At 45.0% G+C, this 24,134-nt stretch overlaps 1 protein-coding gene across 2 annotated transcripts in view; it reads left to right on the forward strand.

The window, feature by feature from the left end:
- Positions 1 to 24,134, forward strand: part of LOC140714359 (SH2 domain-containing adapter protein F-like) — a 239,109-nt gene that overhangs the window by 168,362 nt on the left and 46,613 nt on the right. For both annotated transcript variants that reach the window (XM_073025550.1, XM_073025551.1), the window contains 2 exons: positions 17,623 to 17,782; positions 18,597 to 18,716. In XM_073025550.1, coding sequence (XP_072881651.1) covers positions 17,623 to 17,782; positions 18,597 to 18,716 — 280 coding nt within the window. The remainder of the gene's footprint in view (positions 1 to 17,622; positions 17,783 to 18,596; positions 18,717 to 24,134) is intronic.

Here is a 24,134-nt window from a genome sequence, read left to right on the forward strand (position 1 = left end):
TTATGCCTTTCTTGGAAAGGACTCCTGTGTGTGGATGACATAGTGGGGATACATGTGTCAATGCATTTATGTTTCATACAGTACTGTGCAAAAGTCTTAGGTAAGTAAATATAGCGAGACTTTTGCACAGTACTGTAATAATACTATGTATTGCACTGTACGGCTACCACAAAAAAAAGAAACAAATTTCATGACATATGTGAATGATGATTCTGATGTGGACTGAGAGTGGGAAGGGGCAGGGAGAGGGGAATCATGGTTGGGAAGAGGGGAAAGGAGAGGGGACGGGGCAGGAAGCACCAGAGAGATATTCTGTAATGATCAATAAACCAATTGCTTGGAATCAAATGATGTTACCTGATGTCTCAGGGAAGTGTATGTCTGCACCTGCACCACCCCCCTTCCTGGCACTCCTTCTCTGCACCTGTCCTACACCCCCCTCACAGAGCTCCACCCTCACCACCCTCAACATCCTTCACCCCTGCCAGATTTACATACTCACTCTCCACTTCACATTAACAAGTACAATACAGAGCAAACGTCTTAGACACCCTAGCTATATATACAGTATGTGCCTAAAACTTTTGCACAGCACTGTATTCATAGACAATTATTGGCAATTGCACCTCTATCCACAATGCTTGCCTCTTCTCCCAACAATGTAAATACAAATGTAACACTTACCCAACAGGCTGGTATATGTCTAGGGGAAAAAGAGATCCAGCCACACACCAACCCACCTCCCGTACACGCAGGTGCTGTGAGAATCGCGTTTATGCCTCGCGCCCGCCAACAGTATCAAACCCACAACAAATACCGTTATGAAATACACTTTAAAGAGTTTACTAAAATTAAAAGAGTATTAGGCAATACAATATATATATATATATATATACAAGAAAAAAACAAAAGGCGCCAACTTATCAAAGTTCAGTCAGTTTAGTGCACTCGGTGGAGCTCATCCAGCGAACCATTCGACTCCTTGGTGGTTGTCCTCCCGAAACTCCCACTTCGGACTCCCCGGTGGTCGTCCGAGTGCACGTCCTCCTTCCTCAGCGTCTCCCTCCGGACTCCGCTCACACCCCAAGCCCGCGCAACCCCTCCCCCAAGTTCCCAGCCTCACAAAACACAATAACATTCCCCATTGATTAACAAATGAATACAATTACCATATCAGCCATTCTAAAGTGAAACAACGGCAAGAGAAACTTTTAACAGACAAAGAAGCATTCCTACTCGTAACAAACCAAAGAAGCCCTTTTTAGTAACATACACAGGACATTGTACACAAAAAACAAACAAAACTAACAAAATAATAATAATAAATAAATAAGCAATAAATATTGAGAACATGAGATGAAAAGTCCTTAAAAGTGAGTCCATTGGTTGTGGGAGCAGTTCAGTGTTGAGGTGAGTGAAGTTACCCATACTGGTTCAAGAGCCTGATGGTTGAGGGAAGATAACTTTCTGAACCTGGTGGTGAGGGTCCTGAGGCTCCTGTACCTTCTCCCTTTTGGCAGCAGTGAGATGAGAGCGTGTCCAGGATGTTTGGGTTCTTGCTGATGGATGCTGCTTTCCTACAGTGCTCCTTGTAGATATACTCAATGGTGGGGAGAGCTTTATCTGTGATGGACAAAAATATATCCACTACTTTTTGCAGGATTTTCCTTTCAAGGGCATTGGTGTTTCCATACCAGGCTGTGTTCCATACTCTCCACTACATATCTTTAGAAGTTTGTTGAAGTCTTAGATGGCGTGTCAAATCTTCACAAACTTCTAAGAAAGTAGAGTCGCTACTGTGCTTTCTTTGTAATGACACTTACATGCATGGACCCAGAATCATAGCTCAGCTCCACTTCTGCAGACAACAGAACTTCCATCCACCTAAATGACAGATGAATGGCCAGTCAGAATTGATATTAAGTATATTTACTTAACATTTCCAATTAGTTTGTTGATAAAGTTCCAATGGATAGAAACTTGCAGGAACATTGCTTCAGGACAACATCCCACGCACCATTAATCTTCAGGCTAGGGACCTGTGCTAATATTACTCTGTAACCCTATGTGCTGTTTCGCACCTTGGCCCTAGAGGAACAGTATTTCACTTAGCTCTATACATGTGTACAGTTGAATGACAATTAAACTTGAACTTAAAACTTGACTATCTGGCATCATTGGGGTTTTGGTGTTGCCGAACCAGTAGATTTTCCAGATTATTGGATGGTACCTCATACCCAAACACACTTCTATTTTACACGTTACATAGTGGTGTTATAAATTTTCCAGTGGCTAAAGTTAGCAGGAAATGTACAAATATTCTGAATCTCAACTCGTTCCCATAATCCTGATCCCGGCTATTCCGGACCCTAATCCTGGTTCCGGTTGCACACTTGGACTCCGTCCCTGGCTGCTGAAGGTCAATTTAAAGTTTATTGTTATTTAACCATATATATGTATCCAGCCAAATGTAACAATGCTCCATCAAACCAGGGTGCACGACACAGTACATATAACTCACACACAACACATAAAGTAATATTACCGCATGTAAATAAACAAAATAGTAAAATATATTCCAGAAGATTGACATTTAGCACAAAGCGCATTTATGTCACAAGGTAAAAAGTAAACAGTGTAACTTCATGTGTGATTGGACCCGGGTGGCGGCAGGAAGTTCAGTATTCTCACAGCCTGGAGGAAGAAGCTGTTTCCCATCCTAACAGTCCTTGCACAAATGCTACGGTACCTCCTGCCTGATGGTAAGGGGTCAAAGACATTGTGCTGTGGAACCCCAGCTCTGGCCTCACATCCCACTTGTTCTCTGGATCCTCAGTCCATCTCTCAGACTACTGTGTAAACTGTCAGACTTCTGGGACTTTGGGACGATCAGATGTCCGATTATTGGCATTTATGTACAACTGGCAATTGTACAAAGTTTTATGGGCAGTTTGTGTGTTTAATAGTATTCCCAATTAGGATATGCAATTAGATTGTATTTTCATGACCAATAGCAACTAATTAGTATATATTAGTGGTAGAGTGATTGAAACATGCAGCAGAGATTCACATCAAACACCTTCACCATCTTGTCAACCACCTTCTTCTTCATGACCATGTCAAACGCCGTGTTCACCATCCTGTCAAACGCCGTGTTCACCATCCTGTCAAACGCCGTGTTCACCATCCTGTCAAACGCCGTGTTCACCATCCTGTCAAACGCCGTGTTCACCATCCTGTCAAACGCCGTGTTCACCATCCTGTCAAACGCCGTGTTCACCATCCTGTCAAACGCCGTGTTCACCATCCTGTCAAACGCCGTGTTCACCATCCTGTCAAATGCCGTGTTCACCATCCTGTCAAATGCTTTCTTCACCATCTTGTCAATCTCTTTCTGAAAAATCAGATGCCAGATTATCAGAGTTCATAAAAAATTATTATACAAGACTTTATGGGCAAATAATGTTTTTAACAATATTTCCAATGAGTGTATGCAATTGTTTAGTATTTGCCATTAGCAACAGCAGCTAGTTGTATATGTTAGTGGAGCTACTTTTTTAAACAGGCTGTTATCTGTTGTATTGGTTTGCTGGTCAGATGCTGTGTTTTATCTCAGTGTGTCAGGGCTGTTGGAGCCAAAAATTAGTGTCATCCTTGCTCCTGGTCAAGTTTCCCAGGATATGGGACAATATGAGTTGTGGTCTTGGTTGGAACCAGTAGAAATTACTTCCTGATGATACTTGAATTGGGACACAGGGCACTGTTCAGCTATTTTTCAAACACAGGGGAATGTCTACCCTTGGTCATAGAGTCACAGAGTCGTACAGCACAGAAACAGGCCCTTCAGCCCACTATGCCCATGCTGACCTTTTTTGTCCATTTGCTTTCATTAGGTCTCTATCTTTTTATTCCTTGGCTATTTAAGTGCCTATTGCAGTCTCTCTTAACTGTAGTGATTGTATCTGATTCCTCCACCTCCCCAGGTAGCAAGTTCCAGATATCAGCCACACTGCCCCACACCAACCCCCTTGAAAACTCCCGCTTTCCTTCAGCCTGTGCCACCTTGTTTCTGATGCCCCTCCCTTGAGAAAAGATTCAGACCATATCCATGCCTTTCCTAATGTTACATAACTCTGACAGAGAAATAAGGATCAATGACCTACCATAACTAAAGCCCTCTAATTCAGACAAAAACCTGGTGAATCTGCTCTTCACCCTGCGCAGCACAACCATGTCCTTCCCAAAGTGCCATGACTGGAACCACACAATGCACCAAGTGTGGTCCAACTGATGTTTTCTAAACTTGCAAAATGACATCCCAATTTCTATATTTTGTGTCCCCACCTAGTGTGCCATATGCCTTCTCACCACCAATGTTACCAAAAGACTTGAACCCCAAGGTCTCTCTGTTCACCAATATTCCTTTATGCCCTACAATTCACTGTATACATCCCACCCCGATTTGACTTCCCAAAACACATCACTTCAAATTTCTTAGGATTAAATTCCATCTGCTATTGCTCAGTCCAAATTTCCATTCATTCTATGTCCCATGTAGCCTTAGAAAACTCTTCTCACCATCCATTACATTACCAACTGTAGTGTCACCTGCAAGGTTATTAATTATAACTCCTATATTCATATCCATTAGAACATGGCAGAATGGAGCCCAATCCTAGCTGGAAACAACTCCCTCTACATGGAGGGAACAGGAGCACAAGTGAATCTCCATTCCCCTGGCCTTCCCTCTCCCATGTCACCCAACAAACCCCATCCTACCTTCTCTTCATCTCTCTTCTCCCATCACAACATCCTTCTCTCTGTCCCATCCTCAACTCTCTCTCCCTCCCACTCCATCGTCTCTTTCTCCTATCCCAACCAGATTTCCCTCTGCATCACTTCACCAGCCTCACTTGTTCTACCCTCTACCCAACACATATCCCATCTCCCATCTTCTCCTCTGCCCAACACATCCCATGTCACATCTTCTCTTCTATCCAACACATACCCATCTTCTCCTCCATCCAACACACATCCCATCTTCTCCTCTACCCAACACACATCCCATCTTCTCCTTTACCCAATACCTATCCTATCTCTTCTACCCAACTCATATCCCATCTTCTCCTCTATTACTTATCGCTTCCATCTATCCCACCTCCTCCACCCATTTCACAGCATGCTCCCCCTTTCCATCCTGTCCTCTCCCGCTATTCTCCCCTCTCACTCCCCTTCCTTTCCCATCCCCCTTCACCCCTGTACCCTTCTCAGCCTCCCCTCCCCTACTCTCCCTTCCTTATCCTCCCCTCCTTCCCCTCCTCCTTTTCCCTTTCTCTTCCCCTTAACCCTCCTCTGCTGTCCGCTCTTTTCCTCCTGCCCTCTCTCCATTCCTCCTTCTTTCTCCCAGTGGTATCACAGACAGAGATGGGTCAGGGGGTAGGACTCATTCTGGTTAAGCCATGCTGTGACTGCATGCCTGTGTGAATTACCCTGGTATCTAACGTTGTTTTGAGCATGTTAAACTATCCTCCACAGCCCCTACACCACAGGCTGCTGAAGTGTGTTCTTCTTTTTAATGGAATGCTGTAACCGTGTGACAACATAGACATTTGTACATAATAAATAATTTATTTTTTAAAAAGAAACTTTGCTGCGCCTTTTTGTGTTGCTTCTCCATGTGATCTTCAGTAGGAACAACAGGCATCTCTCTAACCTTCACCTTTTGTACATGGATAGACAGCATTTCATGTCTCCCACTCCTCAGTGTAATTCAGGGAATGGGAGTCGGAGCCTGAGAGAGAGAGAGAGAGAGAGAGTGAGAGTTAGAGTGAGAGAGAGAGAGAGAGAGAGAGAGAGAGAGAGGGAAAAGTGTAGAGGGGGATCAAAGGCAGAGAGCAAGTGTCGGGGATGGAGGTCAGGAGCAGAAAGTGGGAGTGAGGAGGGTTGGTTAGGGAGAGAGGGTAAGAGAGCAGAGGTTAATGGGCAAGTTTCTTGGTAGCAACCTCCTCTCATTTGATAGTAACTGTGCAAAACCTGTTCTTGACCAGATCTGTCAAGGGTTGATCCTTATCAATCTTCCAGGAGAACAATTAATTTTGACCCAAGTCCAGGAAACTGATAGACAAAAACAAAAGTTTATCATTTTCCAAGAAGCATTTTGTTGCACATAATTTAGAGAGGTTGGAGTGGTGCTGGGCAAAGGGCCAAGTCAGAGTAACTTTATTATCAATGTACATATATGTCACCATATACTACCTTGAGACTCACTTTCTTGCAGGCACTCACAAGAAAATAAAGAAATAAAATAGAATTATGGAAACCTGACTGAACAGGTATTTTGGACTATGAAGTATTGTGTTGAAGCCTCCAATGATGTAAAACCTCAGATAGCCGGTCTGGTGCCGAGTCTCCTGATAGCTGGGCAGTGAAGGGATGTGACAGCCCTGGCCAATCCTGTCCACACCTTGCAGAGACAAGACTGAATCTCCCTCATCAGCATTTCCCATTGTGTTCTGCAAATGCAACTGTCACACCGCACTTACAGCTTCTAGCCACTGGGGGCGGCGAGAGCAAGTTCCTCAGAATTAGAGGTTTATTATCACTGATACGTCATGACATTTGTTGTTTTGTGACAAATTGCTAATTTTACTATAAATTACAAAATAAATAAATAGTATCTGAATAGGGATGGTGAGGTAGTGTTCATGGCCTACTCAGAAATCTGATTGTGCAGGGGAAGAAGCTGTTCCCTGAATCAGTGAGTGTGGTTCTTCAGGCTTCACCTCCACCCTGAGGGTAGTAATGAAAAGAGGGCATGCCCTAGATGGTGATGGTCCTTAATGATGGATGCTGCCTTTTTACTTTGAGGCACCGCCTCTTGAAGATGTCCTTGGTGGTGGAGAGGGTGGTGTCTGTGAAGGAGGTAGCTGAGTCTACAGCTTCTTGTAATCTCTTGTCATCCTGTGCATTGGAGGCTCCACACCAGACAGTATTGTAGCCAGTTAGAATGCTCTCCATGGTACATCCCTAGCAATTTGCAAGGATCTTTGGTGACATACCAAAGCTCCTCAAACTCGTAATTAAGGAGAACTGCTGGCATGCCTTCTTCATGATTGCGTTGATTTGTTGGGCCCAGGATAGATCTTCAGAGATGTTGACACCCAGGAACTTGAAACTGCTCATACTTCCCTTCATTGACCCCTTAACGAGGATTGGTCTGTACTCTCCCAACTTCTCCTTCCTGAAGTCCACAGTCAAATCCTTGGTCTTGTTATGTTGAGTGGAAAATTGTTATTATCACACGACTTGAACAGCCAGTCTATCTCAGTCCTATACAGCACTTTGGCACTTCTGAGATTTTACCAATAATAGTTGTCATCGGCAAATATATAGATGGTGTCTGAGCTGCACTTAGCCACAGTCATGGGTGTAAACGTGCATCCATGAGGTGTGTCTGTATTGATTGTTAGTGAGGAGGAGGTGTTATTATCAATCTGCACGAACTGTGGTCTTCCGTTGAGGAAGTCGAGGATCCAGTGGTGGAGGAAGATTTGGAAGCTCAGTGTTTACGGGCAAGAATGCATCAGCCCATTCAGTGAGGTGGCCCAGAGCATCTGGCTCAAAGCAAACTGTCTTTTCAATAGCAATTTAACAATTCCTAGGCTGAAATTACAGCGGTAGAATCAGGATAATTCCACTACCACAAGCGATTCTGCAGGGGCTGAAAATCCTGAGCAACACACACAAAATGCTGGAGGAACTCAGCGAGTCAGGCACCATCAACTCACAATATACAACAACTACAGCAAGCTGTCAGGTCATTGGCTGCAGTCTACCATCACTACAGAACGTATGTTTCCAGGACAAAAGCAGGCAGGAGAAATCACTGAGGACACTACCCGCCCAGAAAATGTCTTTTCCAACAGCTCCCTTCCGGAAAATGCTATAGGGCTATTAAATCAAAAACTTCATGTCATCTTCGAAGTTTCTCCCCCAGGCAGTTAATCTGATCAACCATTCTAGTTAGCCCATCACTGCACTGAACTATAGACACATTATAAACCAGAGTTTATAATGCTGATTACATTGCAAATACATGTTGGTATTAACTTATTAATGCACATTTTGTTCCATACTCATCCTTTAGCCTCTAACTTTAATTTTTATATAATTCTTTCTTTTTAATTGTCGAATGTTTTTGTTGCATGTCGTGCCCTGACCAACACACCACAGCAAATTCCTAATCCATGTAAATATCTGTGGTGAATAAAGTTGATCCTTGATTTCACCTATGGTATAGAATAGACAGTTGACTCTTTGGGCGAAGGCCTGATAAAGGTCATTCGAGCCATGCCGCCAGCAACCAGTCGATTTAACCCTAGCCTGATCACGGGACAATTTTCAATGCCCAATAAGCCGAAGCACCCAGAGAAAATCCACGGGGAGGATGTACAAAACTCCTTACAAAGGACACCGGGATCGAACTCCGAAATCCTACACCCTGAGCTGTAATAGCGTTATGCTAACTGCTGCCGTACCATAGGATTTTTTTTTTACACCAACCTAGATGAGCAGGTAGAAAATCAGGGAGACGTCTAGAGACCTCAACAGTACAGCACTCCCTCGAGTCAGCCTGAGCTGTTGGTGTTAGTCTTGAGAGCGGGACCTGAACCCAGAATCTAAACAAATTAGCTTTATTTGTCACATGTAGTCCAAAACATCAAACAACAGTGAAATGCGTTGTTTGCATCAACAACCTGCATAGTCCGAGAATGTGCTAGCCTGCATGCTTCCGGCACCAACAGAGCATGCTCACAGTTTCCAAAACCGAACCTGTACATGTTTGGAAAATGGGAGGAAAGCAGAGCACCGGGAGGAAACCCGCGTGATCCTGAGGAGACCATACAAACTCCTCACAGACGGTAGCGGGAACCTCCAGGTCCGGGACCGAATGTGCCACCCATGTGCCAATTTGCTTTTGCCTAAACAGGAAACATTTGCAGCTCTAGAGAACAGTAGAAAGATAAAAAGCAACACACACAAAATGCTGGAGGAACTCAGCCAGTCAGGCAGCATCTGTGGGGAGGAATAAACAATCAATGTTTCAGACTGAGACCCTTCTTCAGGACCGAGAAGGGAGGGGGAAGACTCCAGAATATAAAGGTGTTGGGCGGGGCTACTTTTGTTGTAAGCAGCCTCTCTGGATAAAGTGTATGGAGGAATGGGTAAGGGAAAAAGTATTCCGTTATATTTCAGAAATGTTCATTACTCTAGTCACTGAGTACACTGCACAGGCACAGGTCCTTTGGCCTAATCAGTCCATGATGACCTTGGTGCCCAACCGCTCATGCCAATTTCCTGTGTAAGCTCCGCCCCTTCCTGTACCTATCTGGGTCTGCTTAATGATCCTGTTGCACTTGCCTCAACCCCTTCCTCGGGCACATTCCATGCACTCACCACTCTGCGTAATAAAGTAGCCTCTCAGGCCCCTTTTAAGGTACAGAGGAGATTTATCAGATGATACCTGTCTTATGAGAAAAGGTTGAGCGAGCTCTCTGAAGTGAAGGAGTAAAAGAGATGATGTGATAGAGGTCTGCAGGTTGACAAGAGGCATGGGTCAAGTGGATAGTCAGAGACTTTTTTCCCCAGGGCAAAAATGACCAACACAAGAGGGCATAGTTTTAACATGATTGGAGGAAAGTATAGGGGAAATTTCAGAGGTTTAACATAGAGTGGTGTGTGTGCGGAATACCCTGCCAGGGATGGTGATGGAGGCAGATACATTAGAGACAATTAAGAGACTCTTAAAAAAGCGCATGGATGATAGAAATATGGAGGGCTATGCAAGAGATTAATCTTAGAGTAGGTTATAAGGTAGGCACAACATCATAGGCAAAGAGCCTGTATTGTGCTTTAGTGTGTCTAAGCTCTAAATCTTTCCCCTCTCATCCTAAACCTATCCTTATTGTTTTGGACTCCCCTTCCCGGCAGAAAAGACCACCTTATAATTTTAAACATTTCTATAAGGACGCCTCTTATTCACCTACGTTCCAAGAAGTAAAGATTGAGCCTGGTTAACCTCTCTCTAATCATGGCAACATCTTCGTAAACCTTTCATGCAAAGTCATACACTAACATGGCAGGACAATGCAGAGATTAAAGTAAACAGGAGACAACAGACTGGAGCAGAGAAAAAACTGTTAGAGCTCAAGGGGTTGAGCAGGTTCTTGTTTCAGGTCTTTATACAGGACGGGATTTTTTTTTTTGTTGGCTATGTGGACCTGTCTGTATTCCTAGCACGATCCCCAACTTGTTTGCCATTGCTAGTGAAGGGTCTTGCCCCAAAATATTGACTGTCCATTTCCTCCCATAGATAAATGCTGCCTGACCTATTGAATTTCTCCAGATGTTTGTTTTATATTCAAACAATGAGAATTTGCTGTTTAGTTCCCACCTCTCCCTCTCCGTCTGTACAAACGCTGTACAAATCGACCACTAGTGCAGCACAAATTATTGGCAGCTGTGCATACAACTGCCTGAGCCCCAGGCTCTGGAATCACCTCCACAATCTCCCTCTTTCACTCCATCTGTCTTCTGCTCTCTTCCTTCCTCTCCCTCTCTCTGTCTTCTTCCTTCCTCTCTCTCCACCAGTTTCTCATTCTTTCTCTTTCTGTCTCCCTTTTTTCTCTGGCTCTCACTTTCCAGTTTTCTTCCCTCTGCCCTCCCTTTGTCACTCTCTCTTGTCTCTCTCCCCAACCCTCTCTCTCTATTTTCCATCTCATTATTTCCCTTCCCTCTCTGTCTGTCTCTCTCTGTCTCCCCCCTTGCAGTCTCTCCTGCTCCCTCCCAACTTCACCCTCTCTCCACTCTCCCTTTCACTCCCTCTCTTCTCTGTCTGTGTGTCTCTCTCTGTCTCTCTCTTTCCCTCTCTCTCTCCTCTCTCCAACCCTTTCTCTCTCTCGCTCACTCTCTTTCTATCTGTCTGTTTGTCTATTTACCTCCATCTCGTTCTCCCTCCCTCCCCCCCCCCCCCCGAAATCTTGGGCATACCATCAGAAAAGCTGCTACTGTGTGCCTGTGTGAATATTTATGCATGTTCTGCCCGCGTGGGTGTCCGTGTGGCACTGTGAAGCCATTTGACGCAGGCTTCCAGTTGGTGAACCCTTTCACTTAATGAGTTCCCTTCACAGTTGAAGAGAGAGAGGAGATTGCCAGCTGTGTTCTGATTTAGTCGGGACAAATGAAACAGTCTGCTTTGTCATGGACTCCTGGGACAGTGGTCCACTTACCGGTGAGCAAGTTACCCTTTCACTGTTCAGTCGCTCGGGAAACCCCGTCAGCTGGATTAGGGGGTATCGACATGGCCAGAACAAAATCCATTTCTACTGCTTGGGTTCTCCATCAGGAATCAAGGATCAACTTTATATACAGTGCATTTACATATATTCAGAATTTGTTGTGTGGTGTGTTGGTCAGGGTGGAATGTGCCACATAAAACAATAACACACCCGAACTGCTGAGTTTGTCCAGCATTTTGTAGAAAACGGATCACCCCTCCTCAGGTAGCACCTCTTAAAGAAGGTCCACCTGTGTTTTTGCCAATTTAATACCTACTCCAGGCTGAGATCTGTCCCACTGTGTCCAGGCTCTGTTAGCCTGTGGAAATCAGCAGCTTCCTCATTGCTACTGTTATATTCCGTAACTCCAAAGCATAAAATTAATTGCACGAAAAGGACAGGAGAACGGGTCTCGTTACGTTTTTACTGTAAGCAAGGTGTGCACATATGGCCTGGCAGTGTGATGACATATGGCATTCATGTATTGAATTATTTAAACAAAGAATGCTTAATCAAGTGATGTATTTACAATATTACTCAAATATTACTGAAATATTAAATACATAACACTCCTGCCTGCATCATGCTGTGCAGATGCTTCACTGCAGCAGGCCCTGGAAGGCTTGTGAAGGTAGAGGGTAAAATGAATGCAGCAAAATACAGGGAAATCCTGGAGGAAAACCTGATGCAGTCTGCAAGAGAACTGAGACTTGGGAAAGGATTTGTTTTCCAGCTAGACAATGACCCCAAGCATAAAGCCAAAGCTACACAGGAATGGCTTTAAAACAACAAAGTTAATGTCGTGGAGTGGCCAAATCAGAGTCCAGACCTCAATCCAACTGAGGATTTGGGGCTGAACTTGAAAAGGGCTGTTCATTTAATTTCCCCATGCAATCTGACAGAACTTGAGCAATTTTGTAAAGAAGAATGGAGAACAATTGTTCAGATGTGCAAAGCTGACAGACTCGAGAACTATCGACCTGTCAGCCTGACATCGGTGGTGGGGAAGATGCTAGAGTCCATTATTAAGGATGAAATAGTGGCATATCTAGATAGCAGTGATAGGATTGGGCCGAGCCAGCATGGATGTACCAAGGGTAAATTATGCTTGACTAATCTGTTGGAGTTTTTCGAGGATGTAACCAGGAAGTTAGACGGGGGAGATCCAGTGGATGTAGTGTACCTCGATATTCAGAAGGCATTTGATAAGGTCCCACATAGGAGATTGGTGGGTAAAATCAAAGCTCAGGGCATCGGGGGGAAGACATTGACATGGATAGAAAACTGGTTGGCAGATAGAAAGCAAAGGGTAGCAGTGAATGGGTGTTTCTCGGTGACTAGTGGGGTGCCACAGGGTTCGGTATTGGGACCACAGCTGTTTACAATTTACGTCAACAATTTAGATGAAGGCATTGAGAATAACATCAGCAAGTTTGCTGATGATACTAAGCTGGGTGGCAGTGTGACATGTGAAGAGGATGTTAGGAGAATTCAGGGTGACTTGGATAGGCTGGGTGAGTGGGCAGACACTTGGCAGATGACGTTTAATGTGAATAAGTGTGAGATTATCCACTTTGGGAGTAAGAACAGGAAGGCAGATTATTATCTGAATGGTGTAGAGTTAGGTAAGGGAGAAATACAAAGAGATCCAGGAGTCCGTGTTCATCAGTCACTGAAGGTGAATGAGCAAGTGCAGCAGGCAGTGAAGAAGGCTAATGGAATGTTGGCCTTTATTACAAAGGGAATTGAGTACAAGAACAAGGAAATCCTCTTGCATTTGTACAGAGCCCTGGTGAGACCACACCTGGAGTATTGTGTACAGTTTTGGTCTCCAGGGTTAAGGAAGGACATCCTGGCTGTAGAGGAAGTGCAGCGTAGATTCACGAGGTTAATTCCTGGGATGTCAGGACTGTCTTACGCAGAGAGGTTAGAGAGACTGGGCTTGTACACGCTGGAATTAAGGAGATTGAGAGGGGATCTGATTGCAACATATAAGATTATTAAGGGATTGGACAAGATAGAGGCAGGAAATATGTTCCAGATGATGGGAGAGTCCAGTACCAGAAGGCATGGTTTGAGAATAAGGGGTAGGTCATTTAGGACAGAGTTAAGGAAAAACAACTTCTCCCAGAGAGTTGTGGGGGTCTGGAATGCACTGCCTCGGAAGGTAGTGGAGGCCAGTTCTCTGGATGCTTTCAAGAAGAAGCTAGATAGGTATCTTATGGCTAGGGGAATCAAGGGATATGGGGACAAGGCAGGAACCGGGTATTGATAGTAGATGATCAGCCATGATCTCAAAATGGCGGTGCAGGCTCGAAGGGCCGAATGGTCTACTTCTGCACCTATTGTCTATTGTCTATTGTCAAGGCTGTAATTGCTGCCTAAGGTGCATCTACTAAATACTGACTCTAAGTAGGGAGGGAAGGGAGACAGGGAGAGTGATCCACAAACTCTACCACCACTATTGTAGCATCTCCTCGAGAGTCCCCTCATGAAAAGACATTCCTGTAATTAATATCATTTTATGGACATACAAGCAATCTATGTGTATAAGCTATCTCATGTATTTATTGTGATTTTTTGTTATTGTGATATTTATCTCATTGGCTTTTTTGGTGCTCTATTAAATCCGGAGTAACAATTATTTTGTTCTCTATTACACTTGTGCACTGGAAATGATATTAAACAATCTTGAATCTTGAAATTTGAATCTCTCTCCTTCTCCCCTCCCACTTCCTTCTCCTTTCCCCTTCTGCTCTTTCTTCTCACTCTGTCCTTTCCTATTAATGCCTCATTATAACAAGGATGTGGAAGCTTTAGAGAGGGTGCAGTGGAGATTTAACAGGGTGCTGCCTGGGTTAGAGAGCATGCCTTACGTGGATAGAACGAGTGGGCTAGGGCTTTTCTTTTTGGAGCAAAGGAGGGTGAGAGGTGGCTTTATAGAGGTGTACAAGACAATAGGAGGCAGGTACATTAGGGACCTTGAAGAAACTCTTGGATAGGCACATAAATGATAGGGCTATGTAATAGGAGACGGTTACATAACCGTCTATGTAAGAGGAGACGGTTAAATTGATCTTGGAGTAGGTTATAAGGTTGGCACAACATCGTAGGCCTAAAGGCCTGTACGTTGTTTTGATCTACACTAAAATGACCACTTTATTAGGTACACTTTGTTAATGCACATATCTAGTCAGCCAATCATGTAGCAGCAACTCTATATTTAGAAGCATGCAGACAAGGTCAAGAGGTTCAGTTGTTCAGGCCAAACATCAACACGGAGAAGGAATAGGATCTAAGTGACATTGACTGTGGAGTGATCGTTGGTGCCAGACAGGGTGGTCTGAGTGTCTCAGATACTGCTGATCTCCTGGGATTTTCACACACAACAGTCTCTAGAGTTTACAGGGAATGGTGTGAACAACAAAAAAGAATTCAGTGAGCTGCAGTTCTGTGGGCGAAAACATCTTGTTAATGAGAGAAGTCAGAGGAGAACGGCCAGACTGGTTCAAGCTGACAGGAAGACAATAGTAACTCAAATAACCACATGTTAAAGCGGAGGTGTGCAGAAGAGCATCTCTGAATGCACAACATATTAAACCCTGAAGTGAATGGGCTACAAGAGTAGAAGATCACACCGGTTTCCACTCCTATACCTAATAAAGTGGCTCGTGAGTGTATATGTCAGTGATAATAAACCTGATTCTGATTCACGTTAGGCAGAAGGGATTAGGTGTCATTGGCTTAATTAGCTCAGTATGCTGTGGACTGAAAGGCCTGTACTGTTTTATGTTCTGTATGTCAACAATAATACACATGATTCTCTGATTCATGTGCAGTAGGAATTAGGTGTCATTGGTTTAATTAGTTCAATACAACATTGTGGGCCAAAGAGCTTACACTGTCCTGGGCAGTTCTATATTCTGTGTTATTCAGAAATCAGAGGCTGGATCTGTGGTGCTAGGCTTCCCCAAGGTGATCATTTCCTCTGCTGGCAGCTGGTTTGATGTAGTGAGATACTGCTGTCTGGTGCAGGAATGCTAATTGAATGAGCTGACGGCTGTTCAGCATGTTTGTTGATGTGCTTTCATTACATGTCAAGCTTTATGGCATGTTGAAGGTAATTTATACACAGCAGATTTTAAGTTATCGAGGCTCCGGGAAGCCCCCAGAGTTTTAGGGTCCAACCCGACCCTTCCGCCTGCAGAGTGAATTCCAATGTTAGGTTCACTAAGAGCTACAGGAAGTATTGAGGCGCACCACCAGGTTTAGAAACAGTTATTGCCCCTCAACCATCAGGCTCCTGAACCAGCGTGGATCACTTCACTCACCACAACATTGTACTGATCCCACAACCCATAGACTCACTCTCAAGGACTCTACTCATGTTCTCGGTATTATTTATTTACTAGGATTTTTAAAATTTGTACAATTTGTCTTCTTTTGCATATTGGGTGTTTGCCAGTCTTTGTCTGTAGTTTTTCATTGACTCTATTGTAATTCTTTGTTCTACTGTGAATGCCTACAAGAAAATGAATCTCAAGGTAGAGTATGTGACATACGGTATATGTGCTTTGATAATAAATTGATCTTGAACTTTTGTCGGTGGTGAGACCTGGGCTTATAGGCTGACAGCACAGAAGCAGGCCATGTGCCACATTTCGTCCATGCCAATCATGGAACGCCCGACTAATCAAATGCTGAACTAATCTCACCAAAGGCATGGTCACTAGCTCTTCCTGCTGCCTGCTGGGGTCACATTGCCATGACGGAGTGAATTTCAATGTGAGCTAATATGTGGGCACGGATATGCCATGGCTTTCCATGGTAGCCTTGGAAGCCACGGCTGTAATACTCTTACTGATCTGGTCTCTTTGTCTAAGGAAGAAGATCCTTGCATCTGAAGGAGTCAAGATTGGTTCTGGCATGGTTCGTGGGACTGTGTTGAGGAGAGATAAATGAGTTTTATTTTCACACTTGCATCAAAACATACATTGAAAGGTGTGAATTTGCATCAGCGAACAACACAGTGCAAGGATTGTGCTGGTGCTGCCATGTTTCTGGCTTCAACACAGCTTACCCTCAACTCACTCACCCTAACTGTACATCTTTGGACCGTGGGAGGAAACCGGAGCACCCGGAGGACACCCATGCGGTCACGGGAAGCACAGATAAGATTCTACAGGCAGTGGTGGGGATTGTATGACAATTGGTGATTGTTGGTGCTGTAGAGGCTTTGTGCAAACCACTGTACCACCACGTTACCCACTGCCTGATATTCTCTGGAGTTGAGGAATGTACAGAGCTCCGGCAGAGTTCTGCGTTTGATACAGGAATGATTTTTTTTGCAAGCTGGGGGGCTTAGAATCAGAGCTCCTTCCATAGGTGCTGCCTGATTAACTGGTTTCCTCCAGCTTTCTGTGTGTGTTGCTCAGGAATCAGCTCGGTACCTTTACCAACAGAGAGTTCAGCAATATCTAAGGAGAGTGTCACATCTGTGCGCCCTGAACTCACGTCCCACACTACCTCCGACTGAGCCAGATCTGGAATTGTGCAAAACTGCAGAAAGCTCAGATCTGAAATCGAGAGACGCATCGACAGCTACACTGTATATAAAATTTTCAGGATCTCTTATGATGATGGCATCCGTTAGTCTCGCGAGACCATGGATCTGCGCCTGGAAAGTCTTTCCTCTCCAGGCCTGGGCAAGGTTGTATAGAAGACCGGCAGTTGCCCATGCAGCAGATCTCCCCTCTCCACCCCACCGATGTTGTCCAAGGGAAGGGCAAGGGCCGATACAGCTTGGCACCGGTGTCATCGCAGGAGTTGCCAGAACGAGGTTGAAGGCAACGTCAGACTGCCTTAGGGACTCCAGCTCCGGATTTGTCCTCAGGGTTTACTCCTGATGCCTTTCCCATGAGTGGGTATGGCCGCAAGGCAGCGGAGGTTTGAAATCAGAGTTTTCCCCCTCTCTTAGATGGACTGCCGTCCCAGGCTGACGAGCTCCATCTACCCGAATCTCTTACACCATTTATACCTCTCTGATATGCTGGTGATTCCTCTCCGTTACCCTGTCCAGTGCAGCCATGCCTTTCCTATGGTGTACAGAGCAGAGAAAATGTCTCCATGGTTCCTGTCCCAACGACTGGCTGGGGAGAGGAGTGGATGTGCGATGCCTCCTCTGGGGGATGTGTGTGCAAGCGCCTTCGAGGCGGAGGATGTGGGGATGAGTGGTGGCTCCGGCTGAAAGCTGATCGTTTGTGCATGCTCCTTGTCCTCCCTTTAGTGCAGTTTGATGAGACGGACAACTCTCGGCAGTCTCCACCCAAGGAGGAGAAGGCCTGGCAACACAATCGCCTGTCAGGTTCGAACCTGAAATCACTGAAGCAGCAGAGTGTGGAGCTGGGGGAGAAGGTGGAGCCGGACCTGCCCCTCGTCAGCCAGACGTAAGTGTTGGACCACGGGCCCCGCACACTCATACGGCAGCTTGCCCTCCCTTTCACCTGGACAGGTGTGTGTGTGTGTGTGTGTGTGTGTGTGTGTGTGTGTGTGTGTGTGTGTGTGTGTGTGTGTGTGTGTGTGTGTGTGTGTGTGTGTGTGTGTGTGTGTGTGTGTGTGTGTGTGTGTGTGTGTGTGTGTGTGTGTGTGTGTGTGTGTGTGTGGTTTTATGTGAACATGTGTCTGGTCTCTGTGTGTGTATAGGTCTGGTTCTGTAGTTGTGTGTCTACCTGTCTGCAGTTCTGTGTGATTGTGTCTCTGTGATTGCCTTAATGTGTGTGTATCTCTGTGGTTGTGTGTGAACTTCAGTTCTGAATGATGTTTTGTAATTTATATTGTTTGCATGATTTGTTTCTTTCTCTCTGCATACTGGGTATCTGACGGTCTTTTTTAAATTGGTTCTATTGGGGTTTCTTTGTGTTGCGTCTGCCTCTAAGGAGACAAATCTCAATGTTGTATGACGTATACCGTACATAGTTTGACAATAAATGTACTTTGAACTTTGACTGTGTGTGTGTGTGTGTGTGTGTGTGTATGGATCTGCGGTTGTGTGTGTGTATATGGCCCTGAGGTCGTGTGTTCTGGTGATGAGGGTGGCAGTGCTTCAGTATGGGCCACTGAGCTTCGAGCCTGGTGCAGGGTGTCCTGTGGAGTGCAGGCCTCTAACATACAGTAGGCTGGTGTTTAGCACACCCGCTTAGAGCTTGTTTGCAGCGAAGGAGACATTGTGAGTGAGGCAAATGCATCTTCTCTCCCCTGCAGCTGGTATCATGGAGCCATCAGCCGGACAGATGCTGAGAACCTCCTGCGTCTGTGTAAAGAGGCCAGTTACCTGGTGAGGAACAGCGAGACCACCAAGAATGACTACTCCCTCTCGCTGAAGTAAGTGCCCGTGCAGAGCCTGGGATCTTCCCCTTTGTCTTGGGTTAACCCTGTCTAGACAGCTCCTCCTGCCAGCCATCACCAGGCTCATCAGTGTATTTCACCATCAGAGATGTAGTTGTGTACCACAGGTCACCTCCTGTGGACAGGGGCAGGGTGGGGAAATGGTGGAGGGCTCGGATCAGGGGAAGGAGAGAGAGTAGGCGGAGGCTGGGGTTGGAGTAAGATGGGTGAGTGTTCCCCTTGCCATCATTCAGTAATGTAGTGAGATCAGAGCAACACACACAACACGCTGGAGGAACTCAACAGGTCAAGCAGCATCTATGGAAATGAATAAACAGTTGACGTTTCAGGGCAAGGCTGCAAAGGAAGTTTTTTGTTTGTGTATGGTTTTTCATAGATGCTGTTATATTTCTTTACTTTTTCCTGTAAATGCCTTGTCGTCCTTTGCACATTGGAGTTTTTGTTTATGTGTGGATGGCTTTTGGTAGGTCCTTTTCCAATCCTGATGAAGGGTCTTGCCCTGAAACATCAGCTTTTTATTCATTTCCATAGATGCTGTCTGACCTGCTGAGTTCCTCCAGCATTTTGTGTGTGTTGCTCTGGATTTCCAGCATCTGCAGATTTTATTGTGTTTATGATTTGCATTGAGACCAGAGTCAGTTTTACCCTTGGTCTGAGCATCCTTGGAGCTCAAATACACAGACAGACACATACACACACGCACAATCTCACACACATACATACACACACACACACACATGCATATGCACACAATCACACACACACACACACACACACACACAGAGAAACACACACAGGCACATGGACACACACAGACACACGCATATGCACACAATCTCACACACACACACACACACACAGAAACACACACAGGCACATGGACGCACACAGACACACGCATATGCACACAATCTCACACACACAGGCACATGGACACACACAGACACACGCATATGCACACAATCTCACACACACACACACACACACACACACACACACACACACACACACACACACAGAAACACACACAGGCACATGGACACACACAGACACACGCATATGCACACAATCACACACACACACAGGCACATGGACACACACAAACACACACATACACGCACATACTCAAACACACAGAAGCACACAAACATACAGACACACACAGACGCAGATATATACACACACACACACACATATGCACACACTGTGTGTATTGCTCAAGATTTTCAGTATCTGTAGAAAGTCTTCTGTCTTAGTCTGCTCAGTAGCTGCCCCACCCTAGGTGAGGTGGAGGGGAGGTTGGAGACTGTTTTCATTCAATAATCCCAGAATTACACCCCTCCCCACCCAATTTCTTCCGCACTCATCCAGCTTTGGGAACTGTAAATCCATTCGGTACAGAACTCGGCAGGTTGAGCAGCATCTATGTAGGTAAAGAGAGACGATATTTCCTGATGGAGGGTTTCAACATCACTTTACCTCCACAGGGTGTAACTGGATGCTGTGGACTCGCTGGGCCATAAGGGCCTGTTGTCATGCTGTATCTGTAAATACAGGGTGGAAGGGTGGAGATACAGCTCTACCAAATAAGGTATAAGATGCTCTTTCTCTCTGCTGCCCTGCGGGTCACCCTTGGGCAAGGTGTAGCACCTGCTTAAACACCCCCCCCACCCCGAGCAGGGTGACGTGAAGCCATGGGAGCAGGTGGTGGATGGTCGTATGAGCAACTGGTGCATATCACAAGTCCTGGTTATGCGACCCCTGACACCAGGCAGACAATCTCTGAACAGTATTGACAATGGCTGAGGTCACCCACTTGTAAAGACACTGCCCGGAAGAAGGCAATGGCAAACCATTTCTGTAGAAAAAATTGCCAAGAATAGTCATGGTCAAATGTGATAATCACCTACATCATACAACACGGCACCTAATGATGATGATGATCCATAAGTAGATAAATACATGAGTTATTTCAGGGCCAGAGAGCAGCCAGCTGCCTTTAGGGCCCTGACATGTAAGTAATTTGGCCTGGAATATTTGGAATTCAATCGTTGGTCAGAAAGGTTTGTAACTTCAGCAGATTGATCTTATAGAGCGGGAGCACAGAGTACTTTAAGGGAAAGACATTTCCTGCACTTTAATGGCTTGTGATATCAGAGGGCAGTGACTGTCTACAAATGTTAGAGCTTCTTCCGAACTTCCTTTGATCATTTCCTTTCTCCAGCTGTATAATGGAAACCTCTTTATATCAGCATATTATGCTATGCTTGAAACCACCCACCAAATGGGCACTTTAATGCTGCTCCTTTGCACTCCTCTCCGTGAGGTATAGAACACAGTACAGTACAGACCCTTCAGCCCACAGTGTTGTTTGTTTATTTGTTTATTTAGTTGTTTATTGAGATACAGCGCAGAACAGTCCCATCGGGCCCTTTGAGACGCCCTGGCCAGCAAACACGCCGCTGCCTGTAAGGAGTTTGCACCTTCTCCCTGTGACCATGGGGATTTCCTCCCACAGTCCAAAGTCGTAACAGTTCGTAGGTTAATTGGTCACTGCAAGTTGTCCTACGATTAGACTAGAATTAAGTCAAAGGACTGCTGCACAGCATGTCTTGAAGGTCCATAAGGATCTATTCTGCGCTATATCTAAATAGATAGATAGATAGATTAGGTAAGATAAGTTAAGATAAATAGATACCCCCAATTTAACCTTAGCCTAATCACAGGACGACTTACAATGACTAATTAACCTGCCAACCAGTACATCTTTGGACTGTGGGAGGAAACCCACAAAGTCACATGAACGGTGTACAAACTCCACAGTAGTGGGAAATGAACCTGGGTCACTGGTACTGTAAAGCATCTTGCTATCCACTTTAAGATCAATCTAACTCTTCCCTACCACATAGCCCTCCATTTTTCTATCATCCATGTGCTATCTAAGAGTCTCTTAAGTATCCCTAAGGTATCTGCCTTTGCCACCACCTCTGGCAGCACGTTCCACATGCTCACCACTCTCTTACCTCTGACAATTCCCTATACCTTCCTCCAATGATCTTGAAATTTTGCTCTCCTCGTATTAGCCATTTCTGCCCTGGGATAAAGGCACTGGCAGTCACTCTATTAATGCCACATCTTCTTATCTATCAGATCACCTCTCATCTTTCTTTGCTCTGAGTGGAAAAACCTTAGTTCTCCAATCCTGGCAGCATTCTGGTAAATCTCTTCCGCACCCTCTCTAAAGCTTCTACGTTCTTCCGATAATGAGACAACCAAAATTAAACACAATAGTCCAAGTGTGGTCTGACAGCAGTTTTATAGAGCTACAACATTTACTCAGTGCTCTTGAACTCAATTCCCAGCTAATGAAGGCCAACACACCATTCATCTTCTTAAACACCCAATCAACTTGATCGGCAACTTTGAGGGATCTATGGATATGGACCCCAAGATCCCTCAATTCCTTCACACTGCTAAGAAACTTACCATTAACCTTGTACTCTGCCTTTAAATTCGACTTTCCAAAGTGAATCACTTCACACCTATCTGGATTGAACTCCCATTTGCTACTTTTTAATCCAGCTCTGTAGCCTATCGATGTCCTGTTGTAACCTGTGACAGCCTTCTACCATAATACCACCAGCCTTTGTGTCATCTGCAGATTTACTAACCCACCCTTCCGTTTCCTTATCCAAGTCACTTATAGAAGTCATAAAGAGCAGAGGTCCCAGAAAACACCGCTGCAGAGCACACTGGTCACCAATCTGTAGGCAGAATGCTTTCTGTCTACTAACACCCTCTGTCTTCTGAAAATCCATGCAACCACGTTTCCCTGGATCCCATGCCCCTTGACTTTCTGAATGACCCTCCATGGGGAACCTTATCAAAGCCTTACAAAAATCCATATACACCATGTCTACAGCTCTGCCCTCATCACTCTGCTTTGGCACGTCTTGGAACAAATCGATCAGGCTCACGAGGAACGAAATTCCCCTCATAAAGCCATGTTGACTATCCTTCGACTGTTTCTCCAAATCACATCCAAGAATCCTCTCCAATAGTTTTCCCACCACTGACGTAAGACTCACTAGTCTATAACTCCCAGGGTTATCCAAATTCTTTGCCCCATCTAACTGGACATATTTTGTCACTGGAATTTAGAAGAATGAGGGGGATCTCATTTAAACCTACCAAATATTGACAGGCATGGATAGAGTGGGCATGAGGCATGGACATGTTCCCAACACTGGGAGAGTCTAGGACCAGAGGGCACAGCCTCATATAGAAGGACATCCATGTAGAAGAAAGATCAGGAGGAATTTCTTTAGCCAGACTGTGGTGAGTCTGTGGAATTCATTGCCTAGATGGCTGTGGAAGACAAGTTATTGGGTATATTTAAAGCAGAAGTTGATAGCTTCTTGATTAGTTAGGGTGTCAAAGGTTATGGAGAAAAGGCAGAAGAATGGAATTGAGAGGGAAAATAAATCAGCCATGGCAGAGAAAACTCGATGGGCTGAATGGCCTAATTCTGCTCCTATATCTTATGGTCCTGTTTTACAAACAAAATGTCAAAATAAGCTTTTTAAACAAAGGGTTACATCAATACTTTCCACCTTCAGTTAATTCCCTCAATCTCATCCTGTAAACCCTCTTTTCAGAAAACTGAACATGGGAGATTCTGCAGGTGCTGGAAATCAACACACACACACACACACACACACACAAAACGCTCTGGGAGCTCAGCAGGTCAGGCAGCATCTATGGAAAGAAATAAAGAGTCGATATTTCAGGCCAATTCTTTATTCCTTTCCATAGATACTGTTAGACCTGCAGAGTTCCTCCAGCATTTTGTATGTGTGTGTTATTCCACAGAAACCTTCCACTTCCTTCTCTGCCACAGGTAATGGCTGTTACAAAAATAGATATAAATGCATGTGAAAATATTAATATTTGGTGCAGTCATTTATTTTGATCTCCATCCCACGGATTAACAAAGACAGCAGTTCCCAGAGTTATTAGAAAATTGGAATTACATTGCTGTCTGGTATGCCTCCCAAGAGACCAGCAACCGATCGGCTGGCATTTTCTCAGGAGACAGCACATCACGCTTACAGGACTGTATACAAGAGCTGACAATTCTGCCCCGTGTTGCTTCGAGGGGCTACGTGAGCTCCTGTGCATCCCCATTCTCGTTGCCTGCAAGCTAAATGTGAAATGACAGTGGTTCGGTGAAAATTGAAAGCATATTTAAGGAGCGTTGGGAGGTAATATCATGTCACTGCTTAAAGAGATAGGACCCAGTGTGTGTTCAAGGTTCAGTCGCTGTCCCATGCTTTCACCCCTCCCCCCTCCTTCTGTCCCCAGCTAGCCCGAGTCAAGAATTACCTCCCTTGT

This window comes from Hemitrygon akajei, chromosome 21 (genome assembly GCF_048418815.1).
Source record: "Hemitrygon akajei chromosome 21, sHemAka1.3, whole genome shotgun sequence".
NCBI classification, from domain to species: Eukaryota; Metazoa; Chordata; class Chondrichthyes; order Myliobatiformes; family Dasyatidae; genus Hemitrygon; species Hemitrygon akajei.